The 19,562-nt window shown below is 45.7% G+C and overlaps 1 protein-coding gene across 1 annotated transcript in view; it reads right to left on the reverse strand.

The window, feature by feature from the left end:
* EXOC6B (exocyst complex component 6B) overlaps window positions 1–19,562 on the reverse strand; it is a 274,237-nt gene that overhangs the window by 167,899 nt on the left and 86,776 nt on the right. The window contains exon 6 of the mRNA XM_035894470.1: window positions 1,780–1,956. Coding sequence (XP_035750363.1) covers window positions 1,780–1,956 — 177 coding nt within the window. The remainder of the gene's footprint in view (window positions 1–1,779; window positions 1,957–19,562) is intronic.

Raw genomic sequence — 19,562 nt, forward strand, 5'->3', positions numbered from 1 at the left:
TCCCTACCCGATGGGATCTCATCCCATCGGAACGAGTGAATTCCGCTCACCCAGCGGCCCAAGAGATTTCCTCCAGCTCCTCTGCACCAATTACTGCCCTTGCATTCTTCCCCCCCCTTAACGTTCCCCTTACGCCTTTCAATGCGAACCAAAACCCAATTCTAATCTCGCCATTCCAATCGACTCCATCTTCGCACGCCCCACAAGCACCGCCACGTTCCACGCTGCCGCCCGGTTTTGTGAGAACCCCCTCCACAATTTTGAGAGTCCCATTTTTAGACTGAGATGGAACGAGAACTACCACAGTATCACATTATTTTTTTAAAAGAAAAACAGGGAAATACCAAAAGAGATCTATTCAAATCAATGTTTTCAAAAAACCCACGCCCTTCCCACCCATTTTTCTTTTGTTTAACTTCTGCTCTATCTCAATTTTGACGTAGGATAAATAGCCCACCCAGATGGTCTCAGTGCGGCATGAAGGCTCCGGGTCGTACCCGGGTCGTTTGGGCGCTGGGAAGGAGGCGCTGATTGCCTGGGTCTGCTTTGGGAGTGCAGCAGAGATGAAGAGAGAATTGAACCACAGGGAAAAAGGCAAAACACAAGCACAGAACCACTTGAGCAACCCACGCTATTTTAAACTTCAGAAACTTGTTCTTAATCCTCTTCTCTGGCTGGTTGTAGGCTTCAGGGCAACAAATCCTACCCATCTTGGTTACGGGTTGTAGCTGAAAATAATCGTTCTCCTGATGTAACAGCAACAAGAGAGCCAGGCTCTTCCCAGTGGTGCCCAGCGCCAGGACAAGGGGCCATGGGCACAACCTGAAGCAGAAGAGGTTCCAGTTGAACAGGAGGAAGAACTTGTTGACTGTGAGGGTGGCCGAGCCCTGGCCCAGGCTGCCCAGGGGGGCTGTGGAGTCTCCTTCTCTGGAGATCTTCAACCCCCGCCTGGACGCTGTCCTGTGCCCCCTGCTCTGGGTGAGCCTGCTTGGGCAGGGGGGTGGCACTGGGTGAGCTCCCGAGGGCCCTGCCAACCCCTGCCATGCTGGGATTCTGTGAGAAGCATCCAGCCTGGCAGATAAAACTTGCCAAAGTCTTTCTGCAAGACTGCATTGCAAGAAATGAAGACCACATTGAGAAGCTCAACACCTGGCAGCCTAGACTTCGAGTAGGTGTCTCCAAGCTGCCTTTCCTGAGACACAAAGGGCCCTCTTGCATTTTAAGCCCCATAAATCCAAGATGTTCCAGCGCAGGGCACTACCCTCTAGCGCAGGGAGGAAAGCAGAACCAACATTATCAGCGAGGTTACGCTTTGCGATTAATAAAACCAGCAGGCTGCCCAGCCTGAGGAAGCAGCAGCAGGGAAGGAGCTCGCCAAGGAATTGAAATTGCATTTAAAAAACTCTGTCCCAATGCAGTCCCTAGCAACACAAAGTATGAGACACATGTCCCACAGAAAAGGCCACGCATCTCCTGCCCTATGCAGCGGCTTATCTTTTTTTTTTTTTAAATGAAGGACAGATACCAAACTGCCTCCTCAGGAGTGTTCAGGGGCTGTTCAGTTCTCAGACAACACTTGCCCCTCTGCTGAGCCTACTAACGAGAAAAGGGGGCGATAGTGCACAGCACCCCAATGCTGAAGCACCCCCCACATCCTACAGCCTATTCTGCATCGCTGTGGCACGCTGCACGGCAACGTGAAAGACTGAGCGAGGTTGCGAGCCACGACTGATCACCCCCAAACTGCCCAGTCTCCTGCATTTGATGTTATACAGTTACCTCTTCATCCTCATCCTCATCTTCAACATCCAGGATACCCGAATCCTGCTCAGACATGGGGCTAGTGTTTTTTACCTCCAGATCTGAGCTTGCGCAGACGTCTTTCTTGGACTTCTTTCCCCCACTTATCCTGGGATGCTGTGACACAATATTGTCCAAGTTTCTTTGCTGCTGTGCCTAGGACAAAAAAAAAAAAAGCAGATTTCACATTTTATGATAGCATCCTCAGCTTTGGTTTTTTTTTTTTTTTCAGCCAAAAGATGCAATCAGTCATGAAATACAACAAATGAGACAAAATACAACACACTCTTAATGGAACTTTGACATGCTATGTTTTTCCTAACCCAGATATTCCAAAGAAACAGAAGATTCATTTCAAAACCATTCCAGGGATTATGCAACAATACAAACAATATTCTGACTCTTCACAAATCAAAACGCCAAACCCATCATACTGCCATATTGATCTATTTACGGCACAGATGCAGAAATATTAGCCCATAGGCCATGTGGTGACTGTCACAGGCTAAATTAAAGGACCTACTTAACTGTTGGATTTGTTCCTCTTTTCAACCCATGTCAGCACAAAACATTCCACATCTGGACCCCAGAGGTTCCTGAAAGCATTTTTGTGGTACCCCAGGAGAGCTTAATTGTACGTTGCTGATGTACGGAATGAGCTGTAAAAGGTATTGAACAAAAATCCGCTCGCGGGGAGAAGCACCACGATTCAGGGAACAAAACACACGGACCCGGCGGAGCTCCCTCGAAGCGCTGTTGATACCTTCTCCTGGGGCTTTGGAGTTTGTTTGCAGCGGAGGTCAACGCGCGTGCTCTGCTGCAAAAACTCTCTTGGTTCCCCTCGCTGTTACTGAGCTCAATATTGGACAGGCAAAATGGTTTAGCCCAATATTTGACAGGCAACATGGTTTAGCCCCAATTGTTCAAGAGAGTTGACCAAGAACTTCAAACCAAAGGGGAAGGGCAAGGAGGGGGCATGGCAAAGAGACACCGTTCTCACCACAAGTGCCGAATCATGGCCAAAGCAAGGGGGGAAAGGCCAAGCCAACAGATGCAGCGGTTCTGCACGTGTGGGCTTATGCTCTGGTGTAACTAGAAATGCCCTGAAAACCCAACATTTATATGGATACATACACACAGATTTATAGGATCCCTCCCATATTTTTCTATACATTTTTTATACATGAGAAGAAAGGTGTACGGAAATCATCCAGGTATTCTTTGGAAAGGGTCATTTTAGATGGTAGGCTTCTTTGTAAAAAGAATGAGTTTTATATATATTTCAGTTATTGATATAAACTCTATTTCTAGCAATTACCTGTACAACCCGAATCAAACCTGCACCCCTGGAATTTATTGCTCCCCTACAACAGGAGACAAACGAGGTGGCGAAAGGGGACCACCCCCTGCCCCACGCCAGCGCGGCAGCCTGGCTTTAGAAGGAAGAAGGAAAACTAGAAATCGTTTTGTAGCTACTCTTGCCAGTGGAACCAACTGTGCTAGGAAAATAATGGAGAATTAAAACAAGCGGAACCTATATACGGATAAAAAAAAAAAAAACAACCAACTAATTACTTTTGCTACCTGAACTGCAGAAAGTAGAAAGCTCTTTCTAGAGTGCAAACCTTCAAAATTATTTCCTTTTAAACACTTAAAAGTATTAACATCACACAAAAATAATTTATGAGCAAGTTGTATTTTGACAGCCTCTCTCAGCTCAGCTCCCGTTTGAATCCCTCCTTGGGAAGAAAGCCCCCATCAGAGACCGATCACTTGTGTAGCTTCTAGATCTGAAGAATATTAAAACCCAAACATGGCACAGATATCCCAACCCTTGGAAAACCCCGCGGGCTCTACCATTGTGTAAGGCAAAGTGCCCTTCACACCGTGCACGTACAAGCAGCTCCATCTTAATTAATGAACGTGGCAACTGATGATAAAATTAAACCTATATAGCTGACACCAGACGTGGTTGCACCAGGAACTGGAGCTAAACCTTGCATGATGCGCAGCCCTGTGCTATGCCATAGCACAACCTTGACCTCTAGTGGTTGGAAAGTAGTAGCATCGTTGATGTTGACTACAAGTGCTCTTACAAGAGAAGTAACAGCTGAGCAAGGGGACTACCAACCAAGCTTATTCACAAAGGTCTCGTAAGGGATGAGTCTCAACAGGGATTTTTGCAACAAAGCCACAGGGAAAGGTCTGTGTGGACACTGCTGAAGACACATTTTGCTAGCAACGTCAATACTTGAAGCAACTGGGGGGGAAAGCGGTGTTTTTTGCATTAGAAATCTCAAACTTCAGAGGGACAACTCTATAGAAAGACATTGCAACATCATATAAAGAGAACTAGGACTTCAAAAAGGGGAGTGAGTGTTTGGTCCTTCTGAAGCCCACACAACAAAGAGATTCAAGGCTCGATTCCACTCTCAGATACGCCCATTTATGACATAAGTTACTCCACTGAAGCGTAATGAAGTTGTAACACTGAATCCACTGTAAATTACACCAAAAGCAAGCCCAGTGTACTCATTAAAATCTCTCAAACTTATGTAATTTTTTTTCCTCTAGAAAGGGAAGAAATCAAAGAATGGGAAAATGCAAAGTTTTGGATAAAACATTGTGCTTGAAATGGATCATTAAAAAGGGCGTAGCAAGATCACAAGCAGAAAAAAATGGTCATGGGAGAGGAAAAATCTGGGCCGACAAGCTGAAGGATGCCGCCGCCAGCTCTGAACTTCACCGCCGAAGCCCTAAGCGTGTAACACTCAGCATTTTGGGCTGAACCCAGAATTAGTCTCAACAGAGGAGCCTGTGGCCACGTCCTCAGAAGCCGTATTATCTTTCTCCCCCATCTCTTTTCAAACAAGAGGTATTAATGTCATCCTTCAGCTTCAGCTGTGCTCACAAGAATACAGCAGTACATCACCTCCACTGGCCAGGTGTCAATATTGATAAGATCCAAATCAAATATTGATAAGATCTGAATCAAAACTCCCAAGTCAGGAAAGGCTGTCCTTCCAGAAGTCGTCATCGCTTCAGGCCAAGGAGTTCGACATCCAAATTCAAACACCACTTTTTGCATTTTGCATACTTTAAAGGCAAATAAACACGTTTATCAAGAGAAAAAATTTTGACCTGAAATAAAGTCCAGGGGCCTACTGGGAAAAAGAAAAAAAGGGAAAAAGTAGTACATCCCACTTCCCAGAGATCCACGAAAAGCAGCCAGAGAGATGCTCCCAATGCACCAAAGCTTTGCAGCCTACCAAGAGCCATTTTTACCTTTAGGAATTGGGGGGGAGCAGAAAAAAAAGTTCTAAATTAGAAGAGATTTTCCAGGGATTTCTACCTTAAAGCCTGACAAATGGCCCCAAAGCAACTCAAGTGACGTTTATTCCCTTCCAGCACACTAGTGCACATCACAGAGCGTAGCCCCCATCTTGCACAGCCGCCGCTCCGGCGTACGATGGGCACAGCCCGCGGAGGCGCCGCGATACGAGCAGAGCCCAGAACCTAGGTTTTATGCCGGAACGACACAATGTACGCGCCAGAAAAAAACAGTGATTGCTTTTCCATTAACAGGAGGGCATTTCCCCCGCCCCCACTCTTGGCAGGAAGCAATCTGGACTGGAGTGACCTAGAAGTGAGAAATATCAAATTTTCTTTAACTTCGGCAGGCTTGGGTGAAGTCACCGAGGTTTCAGTTTCACCTTGAGAGAAAGAGAGCGCTGGGGAGAGGCCCAGAGGAAGCAACTAAGGAGAAATTTGGGCTTAACCGCCAAGGAACTCCCCGCTCCTACCCCCATCTCGTTACCCGCACCTTCCCGGGCCGGGGGTGCAGCAGAACAACTCTGCAATACATCTGACGTCGCGCGTAAAGGATGAAAAATGACCTGCAGAGCAGGCACATTTGGATTTTAATGTTCTGTTTCACATAAATGCATCTGTAGGGAGCCCAATGAAGAGGCACACTTTAGAAACCACATCAAAGCACAGGCGACACTCCAGCATGCCCTCTGAAAATGGAGGGACCTGGGGCTACGGGGGAGGCGAAAAGCCCTCCAGGGACAAAAATCAAATAAAAAATCCCCTTACCTTTTTGGTGTGGTTCACATGAAAGCAAGTGCATTTTTGTATTATTCTGTAAAATTGCCTCTATTATACAAGGCTATCAATCTCTTGCCTCTCTGCTTAATGTGACGATAAAAAAAAAAGGTAAAGAAACCAAATGTCTGTTCGCAGCTAACGTTACATTTAGCAATAACACACAAAGTGTTTGGTTCACGCAGCTGGAACTCCCCTCCAAGCACAGCTACTTTCCTCATCCACGCGATCAGCGCAGCAGGCTGGCAGCCTCCTTGCGGCGCAGGAACACCCTACACCGCTCTGACACCGCAGAAATCCCAGCCCCCCTGACAGCAACACTATTTCCAGGCTGCTTGATATAAGACCCAAAGTCAGCTTGCCACCTCCAGGAGCAGGTTTAGGTCAGTGACCTACGTTTGCTGTTGTAACCGGACCAAGGTTGGCCATCGGGCAGTTGAGGAGACCTTCATCTCCACGGCTGATACGTTGGTTGGCTGAATGCAACTGGAAGTATCAATCTCTTTTGCTGTTGTTCACTGAGAAACAGAGAATCAAAGGAACAAGGGACAAAAGCACTTCTATCTTTACTACTTGTTTTCTCTCCCCAGCTGTCCTCTTCTTTTATGTTACCCGCACACCACCCCGCCAAGTGCCCAACCTCGCAGGACGCAGCTTTGGGGCTTTTCCCTTCGAGCCTGTCGTACAAGAGTCCTAAATACGAGTCCTCAACGTGAGTCCATCCTGAAATGGCTGCCGCAAGCTTTGGAGCAGCAACTCCACCTTCACCACCCATCGCAACTCAACTGAGCCAACCCAACCGACCAAGCACTCCGACCCAACGTTCTGCATGAGGAATTAAATGGGTTGGCTTAAAACCCTAGGGACAAGTTGTAGTTGAATTTTTCGTAGCTGAATTTTTCAAAGTAACTTGACTGCTTGTGATCAAGCAAGCACGACCCCAAACCTGCGTAGCTATGCTGGGGAACAACACGGAGTAGCAGAGCAGGTCATGGACTCCTCCAGGCTCTTCTTGCCTACAGAAGCCATACCCACCATAAGGGAAAGCTCTTATACCACCTACACGGGTAACGAGCCCCTTTAAAACTCAAATAGCTTTTTATAGGGGTTTTATAACTTCGCCTTGTTTTCTCCATTGGTTTGCCAATGCGTGAGCATGTCTTACCTCCCGTCACCTCCACCCACCAATGAACTGGCAGTATTTACTTTTTAGAAGAATCTAATTAGCTCTTTCCTGATGAGACAATAGATAAGGCACAGCAAAAAAAAAAAAAAAAAGAGGTTTTGTTATTTACACGGGGTTGAAGCGCCGCTGTGGTTAGCTTCGGTGGTTTTGATTAGTTACTGCACGTTTGCTGCCACGATTGTTTTATAGACCCCTCTAATGGGCTGAGACACAGAACTTTAAAATATTGTTTCCCAGTATCCCTAGGAATGGGCTATGTATTCCTTAACCAATATTACAAAAAAAGCCAGACTGGCTACAGGGGAAGAAAAAAAGAAAGTTAATAAAAAATGACAGTAGGGCTGGCTCCCCGCCAAAGGCCCATTCAGAAGTTATAAAATCCCCCTTCGATCAGATAAAAGCACGGATTATTATTGCAAGGTGCAAACTCAACGCACTGACACAGCTTCTGCTTTGAGTTTTAACGAAAAGCCCGTCGCTTGTCAAGATGATAAGAGTTTTTGCCGATCTGCTTTCTCGGCGTTAACTGGTTATCAGAGAAAACAATTTGTCGGAGGTTTGTCGGACACGGTTCACCATCAGCACGGGAAACGAGGACCAAGAATATGATTTTTTTTAACTCAATGCCTGGTCATTAAAAAAAAAAAAAAGAAATTTAGAAATGCTGCCTTCAACAAGTTTGCTCTGCCCAACACCCCACACAGACTTTGTTTCAGCCTCCCACTCCTTCCCTAAAAATGACTCTTCCACCTTGGCCCACCCAGTGCTAAAATCCCGTTCCTGATACTGATATTCCCAAATATCAGTTTTGCTCAAATATAGATTTTTGGCATCAAGTGTGCAATGGGGAACACGCAATTCTCCCTTTGCTTTTGCCTTCACCCAGTGATTTATCTCCATCCCCACACTCCTGCTCCTTTTCCTTACCCGCAAGACGAGGTCAGCGTTATTTATATCCTCAGGGTTCACTGCAAAGAGTAACTCGGTTAATTCAGCATTTTATACAAAACCTATTAAACCTCAACCCTTCTTTGGGGAAGCTCCCGCAGAGCAGTACTTGGAGAGCGGAATCATCCAGGCTCTCCTTTCCTAGGAGCTGTAATAAAAAGTTGATCGCATGAGCATTGATACAAAGACTTTGGCCACCAAGCCCCCAGGTCAGCTGTACAATGAAAGAGCAAAAGCCATTTTTGAAGAAGTCCTTTAGTGAGCAAAGTGTTGATTTACACGTCCGTGTGATCTGGCCTCAAGGACAAGATATCTGCAGGCAGGCATCAAAAGTAGCTCAGGGATGAGATTACAAAGTTTATTTATCACATTTACACGGAGCGGAGAGGCTGAAAATTAGATAAGCGGACTAAAGGCAGTAGGAGGACGGCTGTTCTACAAAGTATTTCAAACACATTAAAGACCGGGGGGGCCCTGACAACTCCGCAGCCCGGCTCTTTGTTGAATCAGTCCCCAGCACTTCGCGAGCCGGGCCGAGATAAATAGCTCGCTGTTACACAACTGGATGCACATTCTTTGATTGACTTTTCCCAACAATTTAAAATTCCTTTTCAAATGCCGAGCGCCTTCCTACGAAATCCCCTGCTATATGCAATACTATAAACCGCGCTCTGATGTTGGGGGGTTTTTGACGCTGCCTTTTCACATAACACCGAAGAGGCATCTCTCTCCCTGACCAGACTTAATTATGACTCAAAGCGCAAGTGGAAACTCCCACACTTTGGTTTAACCTCTCGTTAGCCTCACTGCAACCGAACCAAACCCCGCCAAGTAGAGCGGGAGCAGCAGGGTAATCGCAACCAGAACCGGGCACAGGTGAGGGGGTCCAACTCTCACCCTCCCCGTCCCAGAATAACTCACATGCATACAACCGTGCCGGACCGAGCCTCGGCTTTAAGTACTCTCTCATGCACCGGGCACTAGTAATTATTTTCTAAGCAAGGGTTTGTTTCAACACGCCCTCTGACAATCAGGGCATGACGGAGGTAATAGGAGGTTTTTTCACTGAAACGATTAAAAAGGAAAAATGCAGACAAAAGGCTTGCTTTGCCAGAGACCAACGTCAGAAGAAAAGGGGACGCAGATGGAGAAGGGCGGGAAGAACTAAAGCGACGGTCTCAGGCTTTGACTTAAGGACACGCTATGCCCCACGCTTGCTTGGGCTCGGTGCTTCCGTTAAAGGTAACCCCAGCGAAGCACTGGAGCTTGCAGCAAGCAGCCCATGTAGCACCAAGGCAACATCCTCCTCCACCTGAAAGCACTCAACTCAGAGAGGTCTCCAGCCCCCAGCTCCACCACCCCCAACATGGGAATATTCCCAGCTCAATAAGCAAAGCCTGCAGGCAGCTCCAGCAGCGAGCGACGGCACACCAACCCTCGCCTCTCTTTAAATAGACTGGGGCAACTCTCCAGTTGTTGTCCTACACCTCCGACCTTGCCCAAGGAAGCTGTAACTATCACAGCCACGGCAAATTAGGGTAAAAAGAAGTCATGGATTAGATCTCACAAAAGGTTGAAGGCATGTTGGACTGTGAAGCTTTTCAGGATTTGATCTGTGGGTAATTCTGGAAAAACAATTAGAACGTGCTTACGACTGCTGCTTCAGCTTGGAGATAGCGCTGCCCGAGTTTTGACACGCTACAGGGCCCTCATGCATGCTCACACGTAAGGCAAATGAAAAGGTTTGCATAAGCCATTCCCAACATTTCTCAGTGGTTTTACTCTCATTTTTCCTTCCTGCTCTCCAGGGGGTAAAGGCCATTTAAAGCTACTGGGACACTAAAGAAGACACTGCCCAATATCCCCAATTTACACGTCAAGAATTGCAACGGAAGAAGGGTTGCTCACTCAGCCAGGACAGCAAACAAGGATTATAGCTCATGGGTGCCTGTGTCTCTGCTCCCCACTTCTTCACCTTGACCACACTGACCCTGAAAAAGTTTTACGGTGAAAAGAGCCTGGCCTCAGATTAAACCCTTATAGTCTGTTCTCTGTGGGAGTTCCCAAACTGCTGTTTCACACACCCTCTCTCCGGGCCTTGTCAAGCATTTTGGAGATAAGTTTCCTTTCAAGATTCTGCTTTTGTTTCCATTTATCGGTCTGGTTTGGGTTTTTTCAAGATTCTGAGAAACCGGCAATGTTCAAAGCACCTATCTTAGATGGTCCTGATTATCCTGGAACACACAGAGACTCATCTAAGTACAAGGACAAAGCCCTGAGTGGTGAGTCCTGGACAAAACATTTTTGTTTGGCTTTTCCGTAAGGCAGCTTGTAAGTTTTTTAAATCAGATCTGGGAAGACCTGCACAGCAGATACCCTTAGGATCTAACTCACCATCCAGACCTGCAGTCAGAAACTATCCTCGACCGTACTCACGATAATCTGAGATAACAGGTTCCACAGCTGGTCCTCAGCTGCAGCAAAGCAGTGGGCGGCCTTCCACCAGTTCTAGCGAGGACATGGATCTGCTCTTCTAACCTTCCCCCATGAGACAGAATCTATACTAACACACGCTTGGCAACGGCTCAAAGTAATGTCATCCAAGACATTGGCACTGATGACGCATTTGTTCTGAGATGCACCCAAAGGCATTTTCACAGGCTTTTACGGGCGCTGAACTCCATGCCCTGACAATGCAATGGATCACGTCAAGAGGAGATCTGGGTTAGACAGGCCAAGAACATTAAGGACAGCAAAAGACCGCAATGGACAGCCTGTTGGGACACACTCCGTCACTGGAGACCTAAGAACATGTTCAATGACTGCATGCTAGAGACGGGCTCCGTAACGTCAATCATGTCCAGGAAGAACCTGCCGGACTAGAAGATGCCTTGAGGGCCTTGCTATCCTGTTTTCTATGATAGAGAAACATCTTCCCAGTGGTAGGCTAAAGGTGCTCCCCCAAACTGCTGTCCATTGGTCCACTTCAGAGTGGGCAGTGTTACAAGGACAACCTCAGAGCTGTGTAGCCATGTACCAAAGAATTAAGCAGCAAGACAGAGCAAGCATCACAGCAGTTAAAGACTGAACCCTAAAATCTAAAGAAACCACCTCTACCTAGTTCCTGTCTGCTGGAGAACACAGACAGTAGCAGGACCTCCACCTTCACAAGATTTAAAAAAAAAAAAAATTAAAAAAAAAAGAGAGAGAGAAAGAGAAATCCTTCTTGGAACAAAGACTATTTCATTCTGTTTAGGAATAACCCCTATGGTTTTTTTGATGAGAAACCCACAAAGCAGATGCCAAAAGGGCCGAGCCACAAAGACTAGCTTTTCTTGTTAAGAACTAAATGGCTTTTTTCAAGAATAATCATCTTCTCCATGATCCATGAGCTTTAGGGTAGGAGCAGAAGAAAGCAGAACATTATTTTGTTATTTCTGGTTTTAATTAATCAGAGAATTAAATAGCCACTGCTTTTCCAAGCATGTTGACTGTAAGAGGTATTTAAGCCCCATATGAAAAGTTTCACTGAAAATGACTCTACAAAAGAGCTTAAATTTCGTTTGGCTTCCTTTGTTTCACACAGATTCCTCCGACACTGTGGAATATTCTATTGATAAACAGGTTTTTCCTAAGCAGTTCCTCACCAAGGATAAGACATGAGGCACAAGGCTGGGCACGAGGCTTGGGGATTTAGGGAAGAGATTATAGGAGAGAAGAATGGAATTACACGTTCATCACAGGGTATTGCTCTCTAAAAGCCACTCTCCAAACTCAAACAGGTTTTTTGTGGTCTTTTTTAATATAAAAATGAAATTTAGTCAACATATTACATAATTCTTCTCTACCACAGTATGCTCCCAAGATTTTTCTCCCCACATCAAGAAGTAATATTTTGCTTGTATCACAACTCTTAGCATTCACACTAGAAAGACTGTGAATACACATAGATCAATCAAAACTCGATCTCATCTTGCTTCTGTAAGTTGACATAACATTCATCCTTTAAAGCACCAGAAGTTATTGCTGAATTAACTGAAATTATGCATTAATAATAATAAAAAACCCCTATATTCACAGTCTCCAAACTTTCAGAATTCACAACCAGAAAAATCAGGCAAGTCCCTAAATCGGCGATTTACTGGACATGATCTGCCCTCTAAAGGCCAATGGGGAAACTGCAGAGAACTTTTCAGCCAGAAATAAAGACCTGAAAGTATTATACATCCTCTGATTTTCTTTTTCTTGACTCCCCGCCCTCTCCCCCACAACCTACTTATTATTCAACCACTGAAGAGGATCCCAGGTTCAACTTGACCAACGCCTACTTGAGCTCAACCCACACAGGGACAATCCTGGCCTCAATAAACTCAAAGAAAACTCTGCTGTTGCCCTAACGGAGCCAGGATCTCACCTCTACAGGTCCAGGTTTCTTCAGCACTGAGCAAGGTGAGTATCAGGCATAAATAAGATTTAAGCGGACACCAGGCTGAATCCCATCTACTTTGCAGTTTGATATAATTTTGCAAGTCACTGGCCAGGACAACGGCACCAATGTCGCAGCATGACCCTACCAGTTTGCTAACAACATACATAAAGTTTGGACAAACCATTCAAAAAAATTGCTGCAAATGAGTCTCTGACCTCAATCCCATCGAAGTTTCCATCTTAAATAAGAAGTCAGCGGCAGCTGGAAGACGGGAGGCTGTCAGAACTGGCTCTCTGCTCCTCGTTTCGTAAGAGACAATATAGGCAGCCACTCCAATCCCCAGAGCCACGCGCTGTTCCAGACTGACGGGCCTCAATAACATCCCTTTTGGCACGGCGGTTTTTTGGTTATTTGAAGCTTATTCCTCTCAAGCAAAACATGCTCGTCCCCAACATCCCAACTCAAAAGCCAGAGATGGAAAAGCTCAGCAGCGCCATTCACAAGGTCCGAATACGCACCTTTTGTTCCCATTGGGTATTATTTCATAAACTTTGCTTATGAATTCAGACAGAATGATCTCACATGGAGCATCTACACAAATTAAATGCATATTCCATAGAATAAATGTCTTAATATTGCACACTGTGCCTTTACGTTGCAATTGCTCACTACCAGTTCAACACGGAGCGGAAGAGGCGCCGTGGTGGGACCGCAGCTGCCCAGAAGCGATCACTTGAACGTTGATACGGAAATCTGCCGTAACAAAATACATTGCTGGCTTGGAAACCTGTAATCTCCACTTTGTGTGCAATCGTGACAACACAGCCCTATCGCTTTTCTAAAGCCAGGAGTGGGGGTTTGGATCTGGACATCTTCAAAGCTGCGTGCTTAGCTCTCCCTCTGAATTCCCTACGCAAGGATCCTAAGCCGGAGCCGGGGTTGTTACATCCTCAACCGGCATTAACGGCGTTCACAAGCATTACGTCCTTTCCAAACAGGTTGCTTTCATTAGGGTACCTTAATAAGGATTAGAGTAATCCACTATTCTGGACTGAAATTTTTGGCCAAAGTCCCTGCCAAAGGAGATGTGATGGGATGTGTGCCAGTAGCCCATCCTGTCTGCAGAGACAACACTGGAAAAGGATTTTCTGTTGAATTGCAGCTGAATTCACTGAAGTCATCATTGGGGTTCTTAAACCAGTGGTACTCTACGGTGACAAACTTCCTTCAGAGCAACATGTGGCACACAAGAGAGGAGCCCAACCTGGAGACATCTTTCCAAAGCCCTCATTCTCCCCCCCCCAAATACATTTTTTAAGAATATGCAAGAAGAAAAAGAAAATGCCCAGTTTCCAGGGTGCCATTTCTTATCCTCATAAAGCACTTCACGATGGTTTAAAGACTGAAATTTCAAACCACTTCACCATTGCCACACTTCCAGCAGCACAGAAGTAATAGAAAAAAATGACAATAAGAAAAAAGACGAGAGGGAGGGACGCGCACATTTAAATTACCTGGAATAGGAAATCACCATCTCTGCACAAACAAGCTTTAACACCTCAAGCACCAAGCAACTCCCATAAGCTTCACAGAATCCCAGAATGGCAGGGGTTGGAAGGGACCTCGGGAGATCACCCAGTCCAACCCCCCTGCTAATGCAGGGTCACCTGGAGGTCCACGAAGCTCTTCTGCACTTCAACGCCTCCTCGACCATTACAGGCAACTAAACCATTTAATTTAATCACACTTCCCTAACAACCTGTTTTCAAGAAAAAATTAAGGCAAAGGATATCTAATGTAACCCGCACTGCCCGTAGTAACTCAGCATTTAGGTAAAGGTTTCATCCAAAGACACCGAGGGGTCTCCCAGCAGGAACTTGCTGTCGCTATTTTATGGAGGTGGTAAAGAAATATTTTTTTTAAATAAATAAATAAATAGGAAAAAATCAAAATGACAAAAATCCCATTGACCAAGCCTGGATTTGTAGGATTAAAATGCTGAGGAGTTTTTTTTCCAGGGTGTTAGGATGAGCAGAGGAAGAGCCGGCACTGCTCCCTCCCCGCTCACCAGCCCTTCTTCTGGCCACCAGGTAGGGCACCCTTCCCACACTGCCAGGCCCTCCTTGCCTACATTTAAAACTCACAGACTTCGAAATTGCAATCACATTTTTTAAAAGACCAAAATAAACAGCAGCTTTTACAAAAAAAAAAAAGGGGGGGGGGGCCAATTAGAAAAGTTAGCATTCCTCCAACTTCTCGTTAGTAAAAGTTTTATAACCCTCCAACATGTGGCACTCCGGCATAAAACCTGGCAGAAGGAAAAATGCCCTCGTCTACCTTTCATAAATATAGCAACATTGCAGCACTGGCAAAGATGGCCTGGTTCCTATTACTAGCCTTTTTCCATTTTAAATTTACTAGTTAATTTTATAGAAACAAATAAAGAGACCTGCGTATTATAAATCTATTAAGGATAAAAAACATAACTCTGAAAAAAAAAAACATAAGAAAAATCTCACACCTTGCCTCCAGCCCTTTCCAATTTTCCTTTATATACCTTTTAAAAGAAAAAAGCGCCTCTCAGTTGAGCTGGGAGGTCTTCCCTTAGTCCCCAGCAACTGGCCCACGTGTGGCATCGTTGGTTCGTACCTCGGCAACGTGCAGCTTAATTGACCCATCGCTCTTGCGCGGGTAACTAACTCCACCTGCTATTGATACAAAGGGCAAAACCCCCACATTTTTGGAGTATATTTTCACCTAGCCCAAATATGAGGCTGGTATGGGAAGCTGAAGGACAAAATTCAGTAGAGTTTCAACTGTTACGCCTCCATCTGGAGTTAATGGGGTTGCACCTGCTTTTCATAAGGTGTGAACGTGACCCCCCAAAGTGCTCAAGGGAAGCACTGGCACTGCCTCGAATGGAGCCAACAGGAGGGAGGTATCTCCACAAGGGACAAGGTTAGGAAAAAAAATGTAACTGGGTACCAGGAGGAACACATGGGATCAAGAAAAAAGTCATTAGAAGTCAACACAACCAAGCGTTACTGTTCTCCTCCAGCATCAGTGAAGTTTTATGCTAGCAACAACCCCACTGAGTTTGCCGCCCAGCAGCTACAACAGAGCGATAGGGAAGCGTCTGGACCACGTGCGGTGGAGCAGTGGTGCGGCAGGATCAGCTGTGCTTCAGCTCCGGGCTGACTTGGCCATTGCTCTCCCTTGGGGACTTCACGGCTTCAGGAGTTCCTGGGAAGCGTTCCTCACCACAGGACTGACCTGGTCTGCACGTGGGACTGAGTATCTCCACAGGACTGGTTGGGGTGGAGTATAGGATGACAACGTGGCCATCAGAATATTTACAGGAACATCTTCAACAACAACAGTTTGCAAGGGGTGTAAGGGTGTCATCAATTCCAGCATGGGGACACAGATCAGATGGGAAAAAGGGAAAAAAAAGGTGGGGGGGGAGGCATTGCCAGTACATGTTTCCCTTTCAAAGCACTCCCTGGACCATGTGTTTTCAGTGTGGCTGTGACACCTAAGCCTACACCTGATTTCCAGCTCATCAGATCTACCTTTCCTTGCAACTCTTCATTACCGAGCCAAGACTTACACGTATTTTTACAAGACGGGATGGGCATATGCATGCATGTGCTAACATCTGAGCTACAACCACATCTCCCAAAAGCAGTAACCAACCACTAAGATACTGGTTAAAGCTTTGGACAAAGGGAAGCAAAGAACCCAAGCTCGACTGAATTCCTAAGTCATGTTTAGTCTTCTAAATCTCATTTCTTCTTGGAAGAAAAGAGGAGAACACTTTTCTTAGCTCCTGGGTCTTGTTACAGAGCTATTTGTTCCCTTGAAACGGGGCTGCCTGTCACGTTCATCTTAGAACCACAAAACTGGAATTTTGGGGGCAATCAGGGAAGAGTTGAGCAAGAAAAATGACGGGAGACAGAACCGCAGGCAACCCTCAAAAAACCAAAAAGAAACCTTTCTGCCTTCTTCCTCAGCCACGTGCAGCAATGCTGGACATGAGCACACTGCCCAGAGCTCCCAGGGGTGGATGCAAGGGAGAATCACACCTAACAAGAACCTTTCATTTTCCCCTAGCACAGGAACTGGTAGAGCCCACATCAGAACAGCCCCGAAGAGTTGCTGCTGCAAATAATCAGAAAATCTTCAAGGACCTGGAACCTCCTCATCCTCCAAATAAATTCCAAACTGCCGTTTTTTCCCTTTCCAAATAAAGTGAAAAAGAGAGATCCTCCCGTCTCCCAAACTCTTAATAGTGGTGTTCTTTTGAGAGAAAAGAAAATTGAAGGTTTGGAGATACTTCAATAGACATCACTGAAGAAATATTAAATAGAATTTCATCCTAAAGCTTTGCAGGTCATTTCAGGGCCAGATCCACGCCTGCGTTCAAGTCTCATTCTCTGTTTGCCAAAAAACTTCTTATTTAAGGTGATGGGCATCTGGGTGCTTCAGAAGAAGGTTGGAAAACTCAACAGCTTTGCCGGTCACGCACGACAGAGTTTATACATACCCCCTTCACTCCAGACTTCCACTGCTTTGTGAGCTAAATCACAGGTTCTCGGCAGTCTAAAGAACATTAAGTAAAAGGAAAGGCAAATTTGGCCGTCCTGTGATGCACCACTACCAACCATCAAACTCAGGAGCAAACACGGCTTTTCAGCTCCTGAAGGAGGCTTACAAGTCTGCCACTAATGAAAAAAAGTACCTCGGAGCACAGTTGCAATGCGAGACACTGAGAAACAGCAAAAATATGCTACTAATTTCTTGCTTAGTATAAGCACACTCCAAAGGTTTGCACTGACTTTGTACAACTCCTGCAATTAGTTATAAATGATTAAGTGAAAGACTCCAACTCCGTCCAAGTCGCGGAGGATGCAGACACTGACTTCAGTTACTGCTCTGCTAATTGAAGGACCGCTCAGCCCAAAGTTAACTTAGCGTGCAGCTAGTAAAACGTCTGATTCTCTTCCTTTTTCCAGCAATGTTTTAAAAAAACACATTATAAAAGTTAGCATCGTGCTCCAGAAATATGCCCAGAAAGACTGGGGCGATTTCTCTGCTGATTCTTTTCTCCTTAAGTTGAAACATACACCTTGGGTAGCCTTTCTCATACACTTTCTGGAGAAAGAAGCGTGTTCTATGTGAAATATGAACTTTCCAAGTTCGCCTTGGAAACCAGGCTTGGGTTCTCCTCTTGCCTCCGGGAAAGAAAGAGCAAAGAACGGTAAAGAGATGGTCCATTTAATCATTGGGAGAGTGGAAAAAGAGGAAGGAAAGAGTAACTCATGTAATCCTGTAGAAGACTCCAAGCACTTTATGAAGTTTCAGGGCTCAAAACCCCAAATCCAAATTTAGAGGATCCACACTGGAAACGAGCAGGTTAGATCTACCAGCGTTCAGAGACCAGTTCTTACCCTGTAACATCTTTGGGGCTTCAAGAGGTGACTTCAAGGTCTCTGGACCCTCCTTTCTCATCTTCCATGCTACCTCCTAGCACAGCGAGCAAAACACGCTCCCTGGGGTGCTGGGGAACTGTGGCCAACCATGCCTGCCAACAGGCTTTGCATCCCTGGAGATGCTTGTCAGCCCATCTCAAATCCACACCAGGTACCTGCATGACAGCTACCTCAACCCTAAGATGCTTCCACGGGAATGGAGAATTACTCAAATTAATGACCAGAATGACGCTGCTGAGAGCCCTGAATTACTTTCAGCTATTTTTCTTGACATCGGCGCGATGATTTACTGAACTGTGAGACTGCACTACTAAAATAAAAGCACAGTGTTGCATTACAGAAAGAAGAGTTTGCAGAATAGGAGGTGGCTGGGAGCACACGCCCCAGCAACGGAGAGGGAAGCAGGGATTTACTTTCCCATCAGGGCGAAGGACCACTGCAAAGCAGTAAATCAGTAATCCCGAAGAGAGACAGACAGGTCTCCTGGACAGATGAAGGACAGATAGATCAGCATTTTTTTATTACGAGTAAAAAGCTTCTGAACCCTCAGATGAGTGGTGGGATGGCAGGGTTAGGTTAACAGTGGGACTTGAAGATCTTAAAGGCCTTTTCCAACCTAAACGATTCTATGATTCTATGAGGAAGTCTTAGGCTTTCACAATTCAGGATGGAACCTTATAATGAAATAAAGAAAAAGAAAAAAAAAAGGAACATCAGCCTTGACTTCTAAGAAGTCAGGACTTTTCCAAGCAGTTACCCACACAGAGAAGAACGCGAAACGTGAACATTTCTTCAGTTGGTGGGGACGAGAGGGAGGAAGAGAAGAAACAGGACTGCCTGCTCCTCTAACTGGATGAAACTTTTTTTTTCATGGCTAAAAATGTGCTAGCCAATACTCACTAGCACAGGATTTCCCCTCGCTCCCTGGTATTATCTTTAGGCATGAGACAATAAAATCCTCTAACCATTCCATTTTTACCATTTTCAAGAATACCTTGCTTGGTTGCAGGAACCCACCCATCAGTCTATTCCCTCGAGACAGATTCACGTCAGAAGAAGAAAAGCTTTCTCAAAACCTCAGTGAAGAAACCTTTACCTAAAACATCTCAAAGAAAGCTCTTCTTCCCAATGGTTATTTTTAATGTTTAAGGCAGTCACCCAAGATTTCTTTGGAAAAGGATTTCACACACTAGATTTCATGGAGAGCTGCCCTTTGTAAGGAGAGGTTAGCAGCTCACCCTCGTTGCAGGAGGATCCCCATGGCTGGGCCACGCACTATTTTGTTGAGCCAAGAGGAGAAACACCCTACGCATAGGATGACAGGCCAACACCCTACATACAGACACCACCAAAAAGATCCTGCAGCTCGCTAACCTGAAAAACAACACAGGTCAATTCATCTGCAACTGGAAAACCCAAATAATTCCAAAGAAGAAGAAGGTCCCAAAGAAGAAGAAGGTCCCAAAGAAGGTTCCAAAGGTTTGATTTGCTGGAACATGTCCAGAGGAGAGCAACAAACCTGGTAAGGGGTCTGGAGCACAAGTCTTATGAGGAGCGGCTGAGGGAACTGGGGGTGTTCAGCCTGGAGCAGAGGAGGCTG

This window comes from Egretta garzetta, unplaced genomic scaffold (genome assembly GCF_000687185.1).
Source record: "Egretta garzetta isolate BGI_Z169 unplaced genomic scaffold, ASM68718v1 scaffold505, whole genome shotgun sequence".
Taxonomy (NCBI): Eukaryota; Metazoa; Chordata; class Aves; order Pelecaniformes; family Ardeidae; genus Egretta; species Egretta garzetta.